This window comes from Xenopus laevis, chromosome 1L (assembly GCF_017654675.1).
Source record: "Xenopus laevis strain J_2021 chromosome 1L, Xenopus_laevis_v10.1, whole genome shotgun sequence".
Classification (NCBI taxonomy): domain Eukaryota; kingdom Metazoa; phylum Chordata; class Amphibia; order Anura; family Pipidae; genus Xenopus; species Xenopus laevis.
Window position 1 is genome coordinate 174,607,862 of NC_054371.1, and position 16,857 is coordinate 174,624,718.

The following is a 16,857-nucleotide window of genomic DNA, read 5'->3' on the forward strand; positions in this document are numbered from 1 at the left end:
CAAGTCATTAAAAGGTAACGCAGATCAATTATAATGATTCATTTTGTACAAACCTGTCTCTTAGAGCTTCATTCTTGAGATCAAGAAGTAAAGGGATGGATTCTTTGAACTCTTTCATTTTGGATTCTAAATAAAAAGCCACTGGCAAGCTACGAATATCTTTAGATAGCTTCCTGAAAGCTTTAAGGAAACTGTCAATTCCATCCTGCAGGATCTGGACATTTAAATTTGCCCATAAAGTCTGTGACCATTCTTCTTTGGCTTGCTAAAAAAAACAAAGCATTATACTGATTTAAGTAAAGAATTCCATTTATACATCATATATTTTCGTAACATTATATATACAAAGCAGGTAAGAATAAGCCCCTGTGCTAGCGTCAGTCCCTTACCTAACCATTGCATCAGTACATGTGCAGGCACACAAGGCTGATTTCTGTACCTTATTTTGGCACAGAAACCCATTGCGCGGGCATTCCCCTTGGCCAACGCAATGGATCTGTGTGCAGACAAGGTCTGATTCTATTGTAGGGGCTGATTTTCCACCTGTGTTTTTAGCAGGCCAAGTTTCAGCACTGTTTGTATAAATGTAGATATGGAGCTCTGAACAAACTGCACTGTTTATAAAGGAAGGGGGAAGTAAATCCGGTGAACAAAGCCCAATTTAAGAATTAGTGCTTTATAATTGCAAAAATTGGTGGATTTTTTAAAATTAAAACAAAAGGATGTCATTTTGATTCTTATTTAATGTACTAATTTGTAGTAAAGGTGTTTTAGGTGTATGCTGACCATTTAAATGCTAGTTATGTGTCAAATGACCTTTTTGTTTGATGAATGCCCATGAGACTACCATTATAATTATTATTACATGTCAATATATTCCAAAAAGCTGTACATAAGAGTTCATAACAATTGACATACGGGCAAACCCATACTTTAGACGTAATTAAGGCCCACAAATACAAATATGTGGCTGGATGGGGAAGTTCATGTTCTACCCCGGACTTGACACTGGAGAGAAAGATGCAAAATATCATTTAGTGACAAACCTTTTGTGCATTATATATTTCATATATTTGCTGCAATCCCTTCATTTCCTTCTGGATTTGTATGAGTTCTGGGTACATTGTGATGGGAAGATCAAACAGCTTTTCTGCATTGGCTAATTCCTGACGGTTCTTTTCATATTTTGACAGTTCTTTTTCAAATGTGTTGAGGACCTGCAATCCTGTTTAAATGCCAGATAGATAGAATAAGACATTTTAGTAGATTTTGGGCTGATTAACTAAGATCCATTAATCAATATTAATGAGTAAAAATTGTACATATGTATTTAATTTAAGTCTGGGACATTATATTCTTCTATTTGAATTTTTGATTTTTGATTCTCAATTTTCCTGCAATTTACTAAAGATTTTTAAAATTTCCCCCAGGGCTTTTTGAAATATTTTGGCATACTTGATGTAAGTTAATGTAACCTATAGGAAGTATGTTTTCTAGCATTCTATAAAATATCTATATGAAAAGTTGGAAAAAACTTTCCACTCCAGAATACCAATTAATTATAAATATAATAAGAACTAAAATTGCCACCAATGGGAACTCTTGCTAAAGACATCACCTATAGTAGTAAATCACACACGAAAAAAAAATGTTTTCACTTTGTCAATGTGAAAAAAATATGAAAAAGTATTGTTCTGAATTTTAGTAAATTATGCAAAAGGTTTAGTGTTTTTTTCAGTGTCAAATGTATATCTTACTGATAGAATCATATAGACTAAAGACATAAGATACATATCTGTATAAGTCTCTGCTTATACTACACCTCTGTAAAGTTTATAAAATTTTAAAGTTTAAATAATCAATACTGAAGTCATAAAATTATTCAATCACAACAAATATGTTATTGCACTGCAATCATTCAATATCCATAGTGTGCAATACTAATTTTATTTATTGTTTATTACCTTTGTCAAGGTTATTTCCAACTGCCCCAGGTCCTTCTGTACGGAACAAATCTGCAAAATTGGACAATTCCTTCTTATAGTCTTCAATCTGATCTTTTGTAATCTAGAAAGTAGGAGTTAACAACAAAGTTAGTTGAATGTGGCATCAGGAGACTATTCTCCATGATTTTACTTTGGAATGTCAGGAGCAACAAAACCAGTGGTCCTATGTAGATTCACTTCCCATCACTTGTAAATCTCCAGTATGGCACATCTATACAACTGTACCCTAAAACCACAGTAATTTGTTTTTTCTGCAAGGTCATGGTTTGTAGCTAGGGTTCACTGCTCATTAATCTTCTAGTTAATTACTAATCACATATATGCAATCTGTCATCCTCCACCCATGATCTGTCACATTATGCAATTCATCCATTTCAAGCATTTAATTGTTATATAAACTATGTTCATTATTGCCAATATTTATGTGGAGAAGAAGAAACAGATATCGTTCTGGAGTTGATTTAAGGTGACTTATTAGCTCTAGCACTGTAACATCAATACATTAACTTGTTTGGGTGCATTTAAAATTCTTCATTGAAAGTTTACCGAACTTTGTTTTTTGTAAGGGAAAGCTGAAGTGTGTACTGTCAAAGCCTATCATTTATGCTCTGGTTAAGACATTCAAAATATGCAGCACAGCAAGTTCAAGTTATCTTAACCTCTCTTAGATGTATGTGCAAATTATTGAATCTGCAGAATGTTGCTACAAAACTCCAGAGCAGCTCTATGGGGCATCCTGGTGTGTTACAATATAGGTCCTGACAAAGTGTAGCATTTGCTCCTTGGCTAGTCTACTTAAAGGGATATGTGATAGGGGCAATTCAAAGCTCTGATATATCTCAGCTGAACCAAAAGTACCTGTGTAAATGACTTCTTGACCTTTCCAAGGCTGTGATCCACAAGTTTTGATTCCTGAAATAGTTCTTCCCAGATCTGTGGAATCCTGTCTGCCAAATATTTCTCCTCTTCTTCAAACTGAATAAAATAATAACATCATTTTTTTAAACCATGATGCGCCTTAATTTCCCTTGACCATAAGAATACATAATGGTAATTTTTGGCCTTTTAAAATCTTGTGTGGGCACACTTAGGCTGCTACCTCGAGGTCCCACCTCTAGGTCCCCACATCATCACAAAGACCCCCTTCCGCACCTCCCTCCCCAACACATACCTCTGCATACCTCCCACCCCAATGCATATCTCCAAGCTGTGACATGCCACCTCAACAGTATCTCCTGGTATGCTAAGCAGTTGGACTGGGGTGGCAGGGCCCACCAGGTTTTATCCTGGTGCCCCGTCACCCCAATACAGCCCTGGGCTTTTCAATTGATTGGTGCTAAAAGGCCTATATCATTGTGGTATACTAAGACAATGTTATGGCACTTTGAAGCAATGGAAATATAACTTTTTTCATCTTTTATTTATAAATTATATGACATATTTACACAGTTCTTTACAAATATTATATATATATATATATATATATATATATATATATATATATATATATATATATATATATATATATATATATATATATAATATATATATATATATATATATATATATATATATGATACACACCAGTCGCCTGTCCTAATTGTGCTTACAATCTAAGTTCCTCTCACATTTACACACAATACTCTAGAGTCAATTTCATTAGGAGTAAATTAACCTGCCAGGAAGTTTTAGGAATGTTGGAAGCATAGGAAATATTGAAGACTACTGAAGCATGGATGGACAAAATATCAACCAGTGCCTGACCCTTATCCATCCACAACCTAACCCTGCACCATTGTTACTTCTATACCCATGACTGCCCCAACTCACACTTCTCTGCCGTGACTGGAGGGTGGAAGTATATAAATAAGTGATAGCCGTGAGGAGGAGGAATTGGAGGGATATTATGTGATATACTAATGAGCTGTCGTGCCACTAGCAAACTTCCTTTCTATAACCACTAATGTATTAAAAACATTGTATCCTAACCCTTTTGAACCTTACGTGGCTGTCTCTACTAATACAAGTTATAATTCATAAAAAGGTATTAGAAGTTTGTAAACACTCAGTTTTTACAAAAGCAGGATAACTGTAAATATTATGCACATTCATATTAAAACCTGTCGTTGTTTGACATCACTTGCACTTTAGAGCATTACAAAAAGGGCCCTGAAATGGATGTGGTTCTTACCTCAATATTATACATTGACAGTGTTCTATATCTCTCCTGAACATCTCGATACCTCATTTCAACTGTTAGTGATTTGTCTTTTATATTTGCTATGGTTCCAAGCACAAACTTGAGATCTTCAAGTGTTTCTGGAGTAGTCTTTAACTGTACAGACAAGTTCTACAATAGAAAAGGGTTGAACTGATGAGAGGATATAAAAAGTTTTTTTTATAATGATGCAAACATGCCACTATAAATCTAAAAAATAAAAAGTCATACACAGTGGGTCAGTGACAGATGAGCCTGCTGCATGTAATACTAAAAAATAACATGGAAATAGAACAGGTTACATTTAAAAAAGGAATACAGTGGGTTATTAGGTGAATGGGTCAGGGGTTCAGTTTTTTTAATGTAAAAAAAAATTATGTAAAATTGCTCAGCAAAAGTCCTCTCTGAACACTTTTGCAATTACCATTAATTATTTTTATAGTTTTCAATATATTGAAACTGGCTTTAAACTGAACAAACACAAAGTGACACCTGCTTTTCATTTCAGCCAACTGGAAACAATTGCTAGAAAATGTAATTAATGAGAAAAGAGAAACGCCAGTTGAATCTTCTCTCCTTACTAATTTTATATTTCAATTTTCTGAGCAGAGCAACAGGAGTAGACTTTAGATTTCTCAGCAATTCAGTTTTCTACTGACTGTGTACATTGGCCCAAAATTAACATGTACTGTTTCAAATTCAATGTACTGTTTCAAAACTGTAACTAATATCTTAAAAACTTGAAAAACAATTTTTGTAAATAGCAAATTGGGATTTACAACCACAAATAAATGTATATGCTGATCCAAATCAGTGTGCCTATACTTAATCCTGAAAACATGTTTTGCAAAGTAAATAACTTGAATTTAGACACAGAACTAAAATCTGTAATATGCAAGTGAAAAGTTAATGTACATCTGGGGTTCCCAGAGGGTGACCATAAAATACTACACCATAAAAATATTCATACTTCAAGTTCATCTTTAAGGCTGTAGAGTTCTTCCCGTGCGGATTCATTGAGAAGATGTCCCAGAGAATTAACCCAAGCTCTAGCATTCTCTTGCACAGTGTAAGCCAAAGGTCCCAAGTACAGCCTGATGCATTGAACATCTTGTATTAATGGTTGCTGTGTCACCTCTAGAGATATTTTAGTATAGAATTGCAGTTTCTCATCATATGCAACACAGGAGGGCCTTCTGGCAGCAAACTTCTCCATGACAATTGCTTTATCCAGCTTCCACAAAGGTCGGTATCTTTTCCACCGATTCAGGTATTTTGTGAGAGAGGTGAGAATGCGGTGCATATTTTGGTTGATGATTCGAGCTTGTTCTGTAATCTGATGATTCAGATATATGTCATTGTAAAAACTGATGATGACCACCTCATCATCTTCTGTTTTTTGGGGAGGGCACTGGATGCAGGTCCCGTTCATCCAGCGAACAAACCTCTGAAACAAAGTAAGATACCATTAGAAAGTCACCATGCAGTGGTAGTGGCCATTGCATAAAAAGACAAAGCAGAGTTCAGTATATCTCAGTCTTTTTATTTCCCTCCACTCATACTTTACTACCCAATATTCACTGTAAAGAATTTAGACAAGTTTACATATATTATGTGCTCTTACTATTTGTCTTTCATGATTCACACACTCAGCTGCATTAGCCAGATATCAAAAAAATGTAAACAGTCTTGTCTTTGGGTTAAACTATTTTTTCCAGATGCAAGCCTAATTTTACCTTTGTGGTTTCCATACATCCCTTGTAACATTGTGCAGTTAGTTTGTAGATTTCATTGCCATTTGGCTGAAGAATTATTTCTGGGGCAGACAAAATCGTTTCAACTTGAAAGAGTGGCACATCCCCAAGAATTGTAGTATTAAAAGCCTGGAAGTTTCTGTATCAATTAAAACAAAAGCAACATCAATCGGGCAGTTTAGCTCAATTAGCAAGCATTGAACTCTCTAAGGCAGTGGTCCCCAACCAGTAGCTCGTGAGCAACATGTTGCTCTCCAACTCCTTGAATGTTGCTCTCCGTGTCCTCAAAGCAGGTGATTATTTTCAAATTCCAGGCTTGGAGGCAAGTTTTGGTTGTAGAAAAACTAGTTGTACTGCCAAACAGAGCCTCAATGTTGGTTGACAATCCATATAGGGGCTACTATAAGGCCAATCACAGCCCTTATTTGGCACCCAAAGAACATTTTTCATGCTAGTGTTGCTCCCCAACTCCTTTTACTTCTGAATGTTGCTCATGGGTTCTAAAGGTTGGGGATCCCTGCTCTAAGGCCTAGCTTTCTCTCAAGAACATTAGCTTGAACCAACAAAAGTATTTTTTTAGCTGTAATATTGGGGTGGAGGCAGCCGTTTCAGTGCATTGTGCCTGATTCTGAGCTTTGTATGATCTCTTCAATGCTCAAATCGTCTCCAGCCTTCAGGAAACCTGTTTTTTTGGAGGGGTCTGGGCTTCAAGAAATCATTGACTTCATTGTATTTAATGTATTTGGGTCTAAAGTTCCCACTGCCTCTCACTCTATTGTATGTGGAATTTCTCACTTCTCATTGTATTTAATGTATTTTGGGTGCCACTACTTCTCCCCCTCATCGTATAATGTATTTAGGATCTAGTGTTATTGTTCATAGAAGTCAGTGTACCATTACTTTTAAAAAAACATGTTTTCCCATCACAGTATACCTAGAAGGTAGATCAATGGAAGACTGAAACATTTAGTAGATCCATAAGGAATTGACATAATGAATCAATTATGGATCAGTTCACTGTTCAGAAATGTTCAGCATTGTTCTATTCATAATGATCATAAGTAAATCAGCCCCTATAACTTCATAAAAATAGTAAGAGGACCCTGTACATGAAAGCCACAATAACAGAAATACGTCATACCTCAGAACCATCTTTGTCAGGCTGTTGTAAATCTTTCTTTCCCAATGTGCATAATATGGAGCCATTTTAGGGTGCTTTCCTGTATTTGTGTTTACCACTAATCCTTCCATTTTTGTTAGCAGCTGTCCAATGGTAGAATACTTTCGTTCCAAAATGTCCACATCCTTTGCTCGCTCAATATCAATGTACTCAAAGAATTCTTTCACTCCTACATATGCATTAACAGGTATAATTTGTAAAAAGGGAAAAGACTTGGCAATATTTTGGGGAAACAACATAAACCATAACTGAAACATTTTGTATTAAAAACTATGTTTTGCTCCATGTTACACAAACTTTTTTATAGTTAATTTTAAATATACAGCAAAGATAAATATTTATGCTTGAATGATAAATAAAAATCATACCTGGAAGATCAGTTCCTGGTGTTTTAGCAGTAAATTTAAAGAGGTTGGCTGACTCAATTGCTGACAATTTTACATCAATGTCTTTTGCGTTCTTCTGAATTTTGTTCACCAGTGATTCAAATTTCGAAATTGCTTGGTTGCAACGAGTGATGTAGTCACCAATGCCTTTGTGAAATGTTTTAGGTTTCAGTACAGAGTTTGACATTAGGATGTATGTAGAGAACAAGAAGCTGAACTTTTACAACGAGATATGTATATATGTTGATATGTATGCATACACACAAGACAATGAGCATTTGTTGTTTTTTTTTTGTATATATTTAGATCAGCTACAATTACTGAGATGAAAAAAAAAACCCAAACACCTGCAAATTTTAAATTTGAACATTTATAATGAGTAATTACAACAAATTAGAAAAAGAAAAGTCACAGAAAAAAATGATCTTTGTTTGTGTATTTAGATCTGTGTGTTCAAGTTGGTCTGCATCTAACATTACAATTAAATTTACTCTCTCATTTCTCTATTACATTCATGTTTACACACCCAAGCCAATTAAGCAGTTTTGTAACTGGGGTCTTGTTATAACACATACCACATTACAAATAGATCCTGATAAAGAACTGCAAATGCAGAACATTACATTTCATTCATTAGTACTGGCCTTGAGAAATATTTCATATCTTGCTCAATCATAGTATATGGCAATACTATAAACCATACTCATATGAAGTGTCATCTTCTAATTATAAAGGGTAAAAAAAAGTACTACTTGTCCAACCAATGTTCCTATAAGCACACTGTCATGTGAATCATACTGTAAAACGCTCAAATTCTGAAATAAAAGATGTCACGCTACCTAATGAGTTCCAGTTAAGTCTTCTATATCCAGATCGAAACACTTTCCAAATGTCACGGATGTGTTCATCCAGGAGTTGGCTTTCTGCTTCACTCAGACAGCCCATGAGTTTCTCATAAGCAGCTATCATTTGTTTCATGCCATCTGTGTACCTGCAAAAGTAAAATATTACATTCAACGTTCATACCACCAGACAGATGTACTTTTCTCCCTAGTAAATCTGATGCCTGAACAGATTTGGCTAGTGAACACTCTGTACTGCAAATTTACAAATGCAGATGTTTAATAATTCTATTATCCAATAGTTATGCCTATAGATACTTTGCAAGACAAATAAAAAAACTTCACATTTGTAGGTCATTGGCTTATGAGTGCAGCAATGCAGAAACATTTAGCAATTCAATTGCACCAGTAAACATTTTGTGAGTAAAGTTCAGTTTAATTTTATTAAACTCATGCAAAGAAAGCACAGTAGAGTACTTATGTTTTTGCCAGGCAAAATAAATAATAACCTAGAGGAAGCTAAAGATTATAATATGGCACCCATACAAATTATTGGGAAGATGTTCAGTTGAAGCCAAATTTAGATTTTGATAAGTCAAATTCCTTTGCAGGATGCCTAACAAATCAGGACCAGATCTGATACCAACCAATAAGCCATCACCTTTGACCATCTTGGTGCAGTTAGAAATGATAGCAATTGTATGATTGTTCCTATCTCTGGTGTTTCAGTCTGGCAGCTCAGTGATCCAGTTGCAGATTCTGTTGCAATTTGCTAAATAAGCTGATACATTTCTCAGCGGCATCTATGGAATATTAGTAACTATTGTATCAATTATAACAGCTGCATTTAATAAAACTCAGGAAATCTGGTCAGCAGAAAAGATAAGAAATGTATCAACTCATGTATTAATTTAGAACAATTACAGAGTCGGCGACCCCCCTCCAAGAGCTGCTTCAGAAAGACTTAAGGAAGGTGAAAAATCAAGCTTTACACTTCAGAATTATAAAAATGATCACAAATAGAAAATAGAAAGTAATTGGAAAAAAAGTCTTTATTTCTGGTGAACTATCTGAAACCAACTGAACTGAAAAAAAAAAGTGTTGAAAGGTGAACAATAGGGATGTAGCGAACGTCGGAAAAAAAGTTCGCGAACATATTCGCGAACTTGCGCAAAAACTCGAGCGGTTCGCGAACGGTTCGCGAACCCCATAGACTTCAATGGGAAGGCGAACTTTAACATCTAAAAAAGACATTTCTGGCCAGAAAAATGATTTTAAAGTTGTTTAAAGGGTGCAACGACCTGGACAGTGGCATGCCAGAGGGGGATCAAGGGCAAAAATGTATCTGAAAAATCTGCCTGTGTGTGCTTGGAAGAGATAGTGTAGGGGGAGAGCTGTTAGTGATTTCAGGGACAGATGATAGTAAGTTTGCTGGCTAGTAATCTGCTTGATACTGCTCTGTATTGGAGGGACAGAAGTCTGCAGGGATTTGAGGGACATTTTAGCTTAGGTAGCTTTGCTGGCTAGTAATCTACTGTTCTCTTTAAACAACTGCCATACGTTGACCTTGTAGGCATTGTTTGCCCAGTTTTTTTGGACGCAGCCACTGAAGCACAGTTGCCAGAAAAAATATGCCATATAAATGCTGAAAATAGTCATTTTTCGCCATACGTTGACCTTGTAGACATTGTTTGCCCAGTTTTTTTGGTTGCAGCCACTGAAGCACAGTTGCCAGAAAAAATATGCCATATAAATGCTGAAAATAGTCATTTTTTGCCATACGTTGACCTTGTAGGCATTGTTTGCCCAGTTTTTTTGGTCGCAGCCACTGAAGCACAGTTGCCAGAAAAAATATGCCATATAAATGCTGAAAATAGTAATTTTTTGCCATATACGTTGAGTCAACGTATTTTAGACAGAATGTGAACAAGGTCACACAGCTAGATGGCAGTTGGTTGAATAACACACTGGGCAAAAAATGCCTACAGGGCAAATAATGCCTAAAAGGTCAACTTATACACTACTACAGCGATGGATAAGGATTACGTAAAATATATTATGGCTGCTTGAAAAAAGTCACTCCGGTGTTTTTTCTGGAGACGGTAATATTATGGATATTTAGACAGAATGTGAACAAGGTCACACAGCTAGATGGCAGTTGGTTGAATAACACACTGGGCAAAAAATGCCTACAGGGCAAATAATGCCTAAAAGGTCAACTTATACACTACTACAGCGATGGATACGGATTACGTAAAATATATTATGGCTGCTTGAAAAAAGTCACTCCGGTGTTTTTTCTGGAGACGGTAATATTATGGATATTTAGACAGAATGTGAACAAGGTCACACAGCTAGATGGCAGTTGGTTGAATAACACACTGGGCAAAAAATGCCTACAGGGCAAATAATGCCTAAAAGGTCAACTTATACACTACTACAGCGGTAGTAAAATAAAAAAAAGTAAAATAAAAAAAAAATGAATATTAAAAAAAAAAATTAAAGTTGGTGCTGCTGAACTACTAGGAGCAGCAGATTAGCACACCAGTCCCACTCCCCAACACTGCTAGACTAATAGCACTGGGCTCTTATAGTAGTAGTAGTAGTAGTAGTAAAACAACAAAAAAATAAATAAAAGCAGTCCTTACAAGGACTACTGTTATTGCAGCAGTCAGCAGATGAGATCAGAAGCAGGACAGCTGCCCACTGCAGCTACATACAGAGCACTGCAGTAGAAGGTAGATTACTAGCCAGCAAAGCTACCTAAGCTTAAATGTCCCTCAAACCCCTGCAGACTTCTGTCCCTCCAATAACAGAGCAGTATCAAAACGATTACTAGCCAGCAAACTTTCAACTGTCCCTGAAATCACTAAGAGGCAGCAGCTCTCTCCCTACACTATCTCTTCAGCACACACAGGCAGAGTGAAAAAACGCTGCAGGGCTTCGGTTTTTATAGGGAAGGGGAGTGGTCCAGGGGAGAGCTTCCTGATTGGCTGCCATGTACCTGCTGGTCTGGGGTGAGAGGGCAAAAAAAAGCGCCAACAATGGCGAACCCAAAATGGCGAACGTCGCGCGACGTTCGCGAACTTCCGGCGAGCGCGAACACCCGATGTTCGCGCGAACAAGTTCGCCGGCGAACAGTTCGCGACATCTCTAGTGAACAACAGAAAACGTACCTTAAAAACTTGTCTTCCTGTAAAGCAACATTTCTTGGCAGTTCTCCCACAGAAAATCCCATCTGTTCCATGTGTTTTGTTTCTGTGATAATTTCCCACAATTCTGGGGCAAAGTTTACAGAATAATGAAAATTTTTATCTTCATTATTAGCCTCGTTCTGGTCTGCATTCTGAAAATATAAAAGAAAATCTTAAAACAAAACTGTCGCTTTGATTATTCAGATTTGTAGTAAATTAAATATGTCTTATACATGAGGAGCAATGTTCCATAAAATAGAGAAATACATTTACAATAAACAATATTAAGAGATCATATAAAAAGGTAATTATACTTATTTATGCAAAAATGTAATTTGTATATATAATCCAATGATGCATGGGCATCCACAGATAGGGGCAGGGGGGCACTTGCCCCTCCCTGGACTTGTACTTAATAATAAAGGATATTCTCCTGCCATATGCATATATATTGTTTTGTTCACTTTTATATGAACAATTTTCTTAAAATTCTGAACCTGCATTAAGCTTATAAATGGCTTACATCTTATGGTCAGCACCCCTTTAAATAATGGACCATTCCAATGCCTATTCTACTGCTCAGAGCAGCAGTCTGGTTTAGCTCCACCCCTTCCATCTGTGAGAAGCTTCCTGCACCTCAACTGAGTGAGGAATGAGAGAATCACAGTAGAGAATCTCTTCCTGATAAAGCAGCCTTTTCCCAGGGCAAATGAGTGTGAATCTGTCAGGTGTGTTTAGCATAACATGTGAATGCCAGTGTATGTGTGTGTCTGTATGTGTAACTGTGTCTGTTTGAAAAATTAACTGTTAGGGGCACATTTAATATGGGTCGAAGTTAAATCCTTCGACTTCGAATATCGAAGTCGAAGGATTTACCGCAATTCGAACGATTCCAAGGATTTTAATCCATCGATCGAACGATTTTCCTTCGATCACAAATCGCTAGTAAAGCCTATGGGGACCTTCCCCATAGGCTAACATTGGTGCTTGGTAGGTTTTAGGTGGCAACGTAGGTGGTCAAAGTTTTTTTTAAAGAGACGGTACTTCAACTACCGAATGGTCGAATAGTCGAACGATTTTTAGTTCGAAACGTTTAATTCAAAGTCGAAGTCGTAGTCGAAGGTCAGAGTAGTCAATTCGATGGTCGAAGTAGCCAAAAAAAACTTTGAATTCAACGTTTTTTTCCTTCTAATCTTTCACTCGAGCTAAGTAAATGTGCCCCTGTAAGGCCCAAAGGCCTCAGGAGTAGTGAGGACCAGGGGAGGAGGTAGCAATGTCCAAGTTCGCAGTACAGATAAGGATGAGACGAGAGAATGGTCAACAGGCAACAAGATCAGTCCAGGCAGAAGAGGTTCAAGGTCGAGGAATTCAGGCAAAAGGTCGGTACACAATAACAAAGATTTCACAAGATCACACCCAGGAGTAGCAAGCTAAAACCTATAATTGGGCATTTGAGGAGAGTCTGAAGCTGCTTTAAATAGGCCTAGGTTTGGCGCCAATTTGGACGCGCTGACGTCATGACGCTGACGCACTGACGCCAGCGTCCTGACGCCGGCGCACATTCTGACGCCGGCGTCCGTTCCGACGCCGGCGACCAATCCGAGGGCGGAAAGACGCTGATGTCATCGTGCTGCGACCAGCAGGATCCAGGAGGCCGCCATCTTGGACGCCATCTTGGCGAAGACCATCGGTTTCCATTACAGTACCCCCCTCCTTAGGGGGGGCCTCAGGACCACCTGGGTTAGAAGGAAACTGCTGATTAAATTTTCGGACCAGGAGAGGAGCATGGACATCTGAACTTCTTACCCAGGAGCACTCCTCCGGGCCGAACCCCTTCCACTCAATGAGGTATTGTAGGGTGCCCCTCGAAATCCGGGAGTCCAGGATTCTTTTCACCTCAAACTCCTGATGACCGTCCACCACGACAGGAGCTGAGGAAGAAGAAGAAGAAGTACCTGCAGGTTTGAGCAAGGAGACATGGAAGGCGTTCGGAATCCGCATCTCCGAGGGAAGTTGTAAACGGACAGCTACCGGATTGATGATCTCAGAGATGGAGAAGGGACCAATTAACTTGGGACCAAGTTTAGTTGAGGGGACTTTGAGACGAATGTTCCGTGTAGATAGCCAAACCTTGTCACCGGGTGCATACAGAGGGGAAGGAATTCTTCTTTGATCAGCGAATCTTTTCTGGACCAAGGAACTTTTCTCTAGATTGACAACAGTGGCGTGCCAGATGGCCGACATGTGGGCAGCTTGGTCATTGGCGGCAGGGACATTAGTGAGTAATAAGTCCTGAGGAAAAGCCAAAGGGTTAAGACCATACATACAGAAAAAAGGAGATTTCTCAGAAGAAACATGTAAGGCATTATTATGTGCGAATTCAGCCCACGGAAGCAGATCAGCCCAATCGTCTTGGCACAAAGATACATGGCATCGGAGAAATTGTTCAAGGGCCTGGTTAACCCTCTCTGCCGCTCCATTAGACTGTGGATGTTAAGAAGAAGAAAACTGAAGAGAGACACCAAGGGCTTTACACAGGGACCTCCAAAACTTGGAAACAAATTGAGATCCACGGTCAGAGACAATTTCGGCAGGGAAACCGTGGAGGCGAAAAATGTGTTTAATAAACAATGAAGAAAGTTCAGGAGCAGAGGGGAGTTTCCGAAGAGGAGTAAAATGTGCCACTTTGCTGAACCTATCAATCACCACCCAAATAACTGTGTAACCAGAGGAATTACGGAGATCCACAATGAAGTCCATAGATAGATGAGTCCATGGGCGAGAAGGAATAGGTAGTGGTAGGAGTAACCCCTTAGGAGGGGAACGTCCAGACTTGGATACAGCACACACAGAGCAAGAGGAAACAAAGTCTTTGACATCTTTTCTTAGGGAAGGCCACCATACAAGACGAGACAGAAGTTCAGTAGTCTTTTTGATTCCAGGATGACCGGCCTGCTTGGAGCTGTGGGACTGAACCAGAATGGAATGACGAAGTTCAGGAGGGACAAAGGCAACACCAACAGGAGTTCCTACAGGAGCAGAAGACTGAACAGACAATAATTGAGAGGCCAAGGAGGGAAATAGAGCTGCGATGATCTTTGTAGAAGGCACAATGGATTCCGGTTCTGCAGAAGTGAGATCTTCGAGAAGAAAGCTTCTAGAAAGAGCGTCCGCCTTCTTGTTCCTAGTGCCAGGCCAAAAGGTTAGAATGAAATTAAAACGAGAGAAGAATAGTGCCCACCTAGCTTGACAAGGATTGAGGCGTTTGAGTGTCTGGATATACTCTAGATTTTTATGGTCCGTATAGATGGTCACAGGGACGGAAGAACCTTCCAGCAAATGTCTCCATTCCTCTAGAGCAAGTTTGACGGCCAGTAACTCACGATTTCCTACATCATAATTTTGTTCAGGAGAGGTGAATTTTTTCGAAAAGAAGGCACAGGGATGTAGTTTTCCATCAGTAGACGCTCTTTGGGACAAAATTGCTCCAGCACCGACATCTGAAGCATCAACTTCAATGAAGAATGGTTGGAAAGGTTCAGGGTGTCTGAGAATGGGAGCGGAAGAAAAAGAAGTTTTAAGAGTCTTGAATGCTTCCAAAGCTAAAGGTGGCCAATGCTGAGGCTTACCCCCTTTTCGGATAAGAGAAATAATGGGAGCAATCTTGGATGAAAACCCCTTGATGAATTGTCTATAATAGTTAGCGAAGCCAATGAATCTTTGGATAGCTTTAACACTGGTGGGGAGAGGCCAGTCCTGGATAGCGGAGACTTTGGCAGGATCCATTCTGAAGCCCTGTTGAGAAATGATATAACCAAGGAAGGAGATGGACGAAACCTCAAAGGAGCACTTCTCCAATTTGGCGAATAAGTTATTTCTCCGCAGACGGGAAAGGACTTCTTGAACTTGAAGACGGTGCTCAGCAAGGTTCCTGGAAAAAACAAGAATATCGTCCAAGTACACCACCACGTATTGGCCCAACAAATCTCTGAAAATGTCATTTACAAATTCTTGGAAAACCGCAGGGGCGTTACAGAGGCCGAATGGCATCACTAGATACTCATAATGCCCGTCACGAGTGTTGAATGCGGTCTTCCATTCATCTCCTTCTCTGACCCGGATTAAATTGTAGGCCCCACGAAGATCTAACTTGGTAAAAAGACAAGCCCCCTTGAGTTGGTCGAACAGTTCAGAGATGAGGGGAAGGGGATAGCGGTTTTTAATTGTAATTTTATTTAAACCCCTATAGTCAATGCAGGGCCGCAAACCTCCATCTTTCTTTTCTACAAAGAAGAAGCCGGCTCCAGCCGGGGAAGAAGAAGGACGAATAAAGCCTCTTTGCAGATTCTCTTGGATGTATTCCTTCATGGCACGGGTTTCAGAAGGGGAAAGCGGATAGGTGCGACCCCTGGGAGGCATGGACCCAGGAAGAAGTTCGATGGGGCAATCATAGGGGCGATGGGGAGGCAGGACTTCGGCAGACCTTTTATTGAAGACATCAGAAAAGGCTTGATAAACAGAGGGCAGAGAAGAATTTGGAGACACAGATGAAACTTTAATGATGGATTTGGTAGGTAAACAATTTTGTTGGCAGAAAGAACTCCATCGGGAGATCTGAGATGAAGCCCAGTCTATTACTGGGTTGTGGATATTCAACCAGGGCAAACCAAGCACAATGGGAGTAGATGGACAGTCAATTAAAAGGAAAGACAATCTTTCAAGATGCATGGTTCCCACAATAACAGAAAGTTCATCGGTGGAGTGAGAAATAATAGCAGAAGACAATGGACGATCATCAATCGCCAATGCACGAAGGGGAACAGCCAGGGATCGCAGGGGAATGGAGTGACTTTCAGCGAAGACTTTATCCATGAAATTCCCAGATGCGCCACAGTCAAGGAAGGCTTCAGAAGAAATCGTCTGGGTTCCAAAACGAATCTGCACAGGAAGGAGGAAGCGTTGAGCAGAAGAATGGGGAGAAGGACCAATTCCACCCAGGTAAGTCACCCCAGTCTTACCTAGGTGCTGGCGTTTCCCGGCTTCACTGGGCACTCATAGGCGAAGTGGGATTTTCCACCACAGTAGAGGCAAAGTCCAGCAGCCCTTCTCCGAAGCTTTTCCTGTTCGGTAAGACGGGCCCGTCCAATCTGCATGGGTTCTTCCGTAGGCAGGAAGGAAGAAGCAGAAGCCGCAGGAGTGGAGAAGGCAAGGTGGAAGCCGGATTGGGAAGGAAGGGTCTTTGAAAACGAGGAGCCAGGGTAGGTTGGAACCTGTGGA

General features: G+C 39.2%; 1 protein-coding gene across 2 annotated transcripts in view; it reads right to left on the reverse strand.

The window, feature by feature from the left end:
• The window catches only part of dnah10.L (dynein axonemal heavy chain 10 L homeolog), a 104,125-nt gene that overhangs the window by 62,841 nt on the left and 24,427 nt on the right, over positions 1-16,857 (reverse strand). For both annotated transcript variants that reach the window (XM_041567376.1, XM_041567374.1), the window contains exons 15-25: positions 11,563-11,732; positions 8,384-8,535; positions 7,527-7,691; positions 7,120-7,327; positions 5,961-6,117; positions 5,195-5,671; positions 4,198-4,356; positions 2,865-2,981; positions 1,965-2,067; positions 1,047-1,225; positions 54-265 (exon numbers count right to left, since the gene is read on the reverse strand). In XM_041567376.1, the coding sequence (XP_041423310.1) occupies positions 54-265; positions 1,047-1,225; positions 1,965-2,067; positions 2,865-2,981; positions 4,198-4,356; positions 5,195-5,671; positions 5,961-6,117; positions 7,120-7,327; positions 7,527-7,691; positions 8,384-8,535; positions 11,563-11,732 (2,099 nt within the window). The remainder of the gene's footprint in view (positions 1-53; positions 266-1,046; positions 1,226-1,964; positions 2,068-2,864; positions 2,982-4,197; positions 4,357-5,194; positions 5,672-5,960; positions 6,118-7,119; positions 7,328-7,526; positions 7,692-8,383; positions 8,536-11,562; positions 11,733-16,857) is intronic.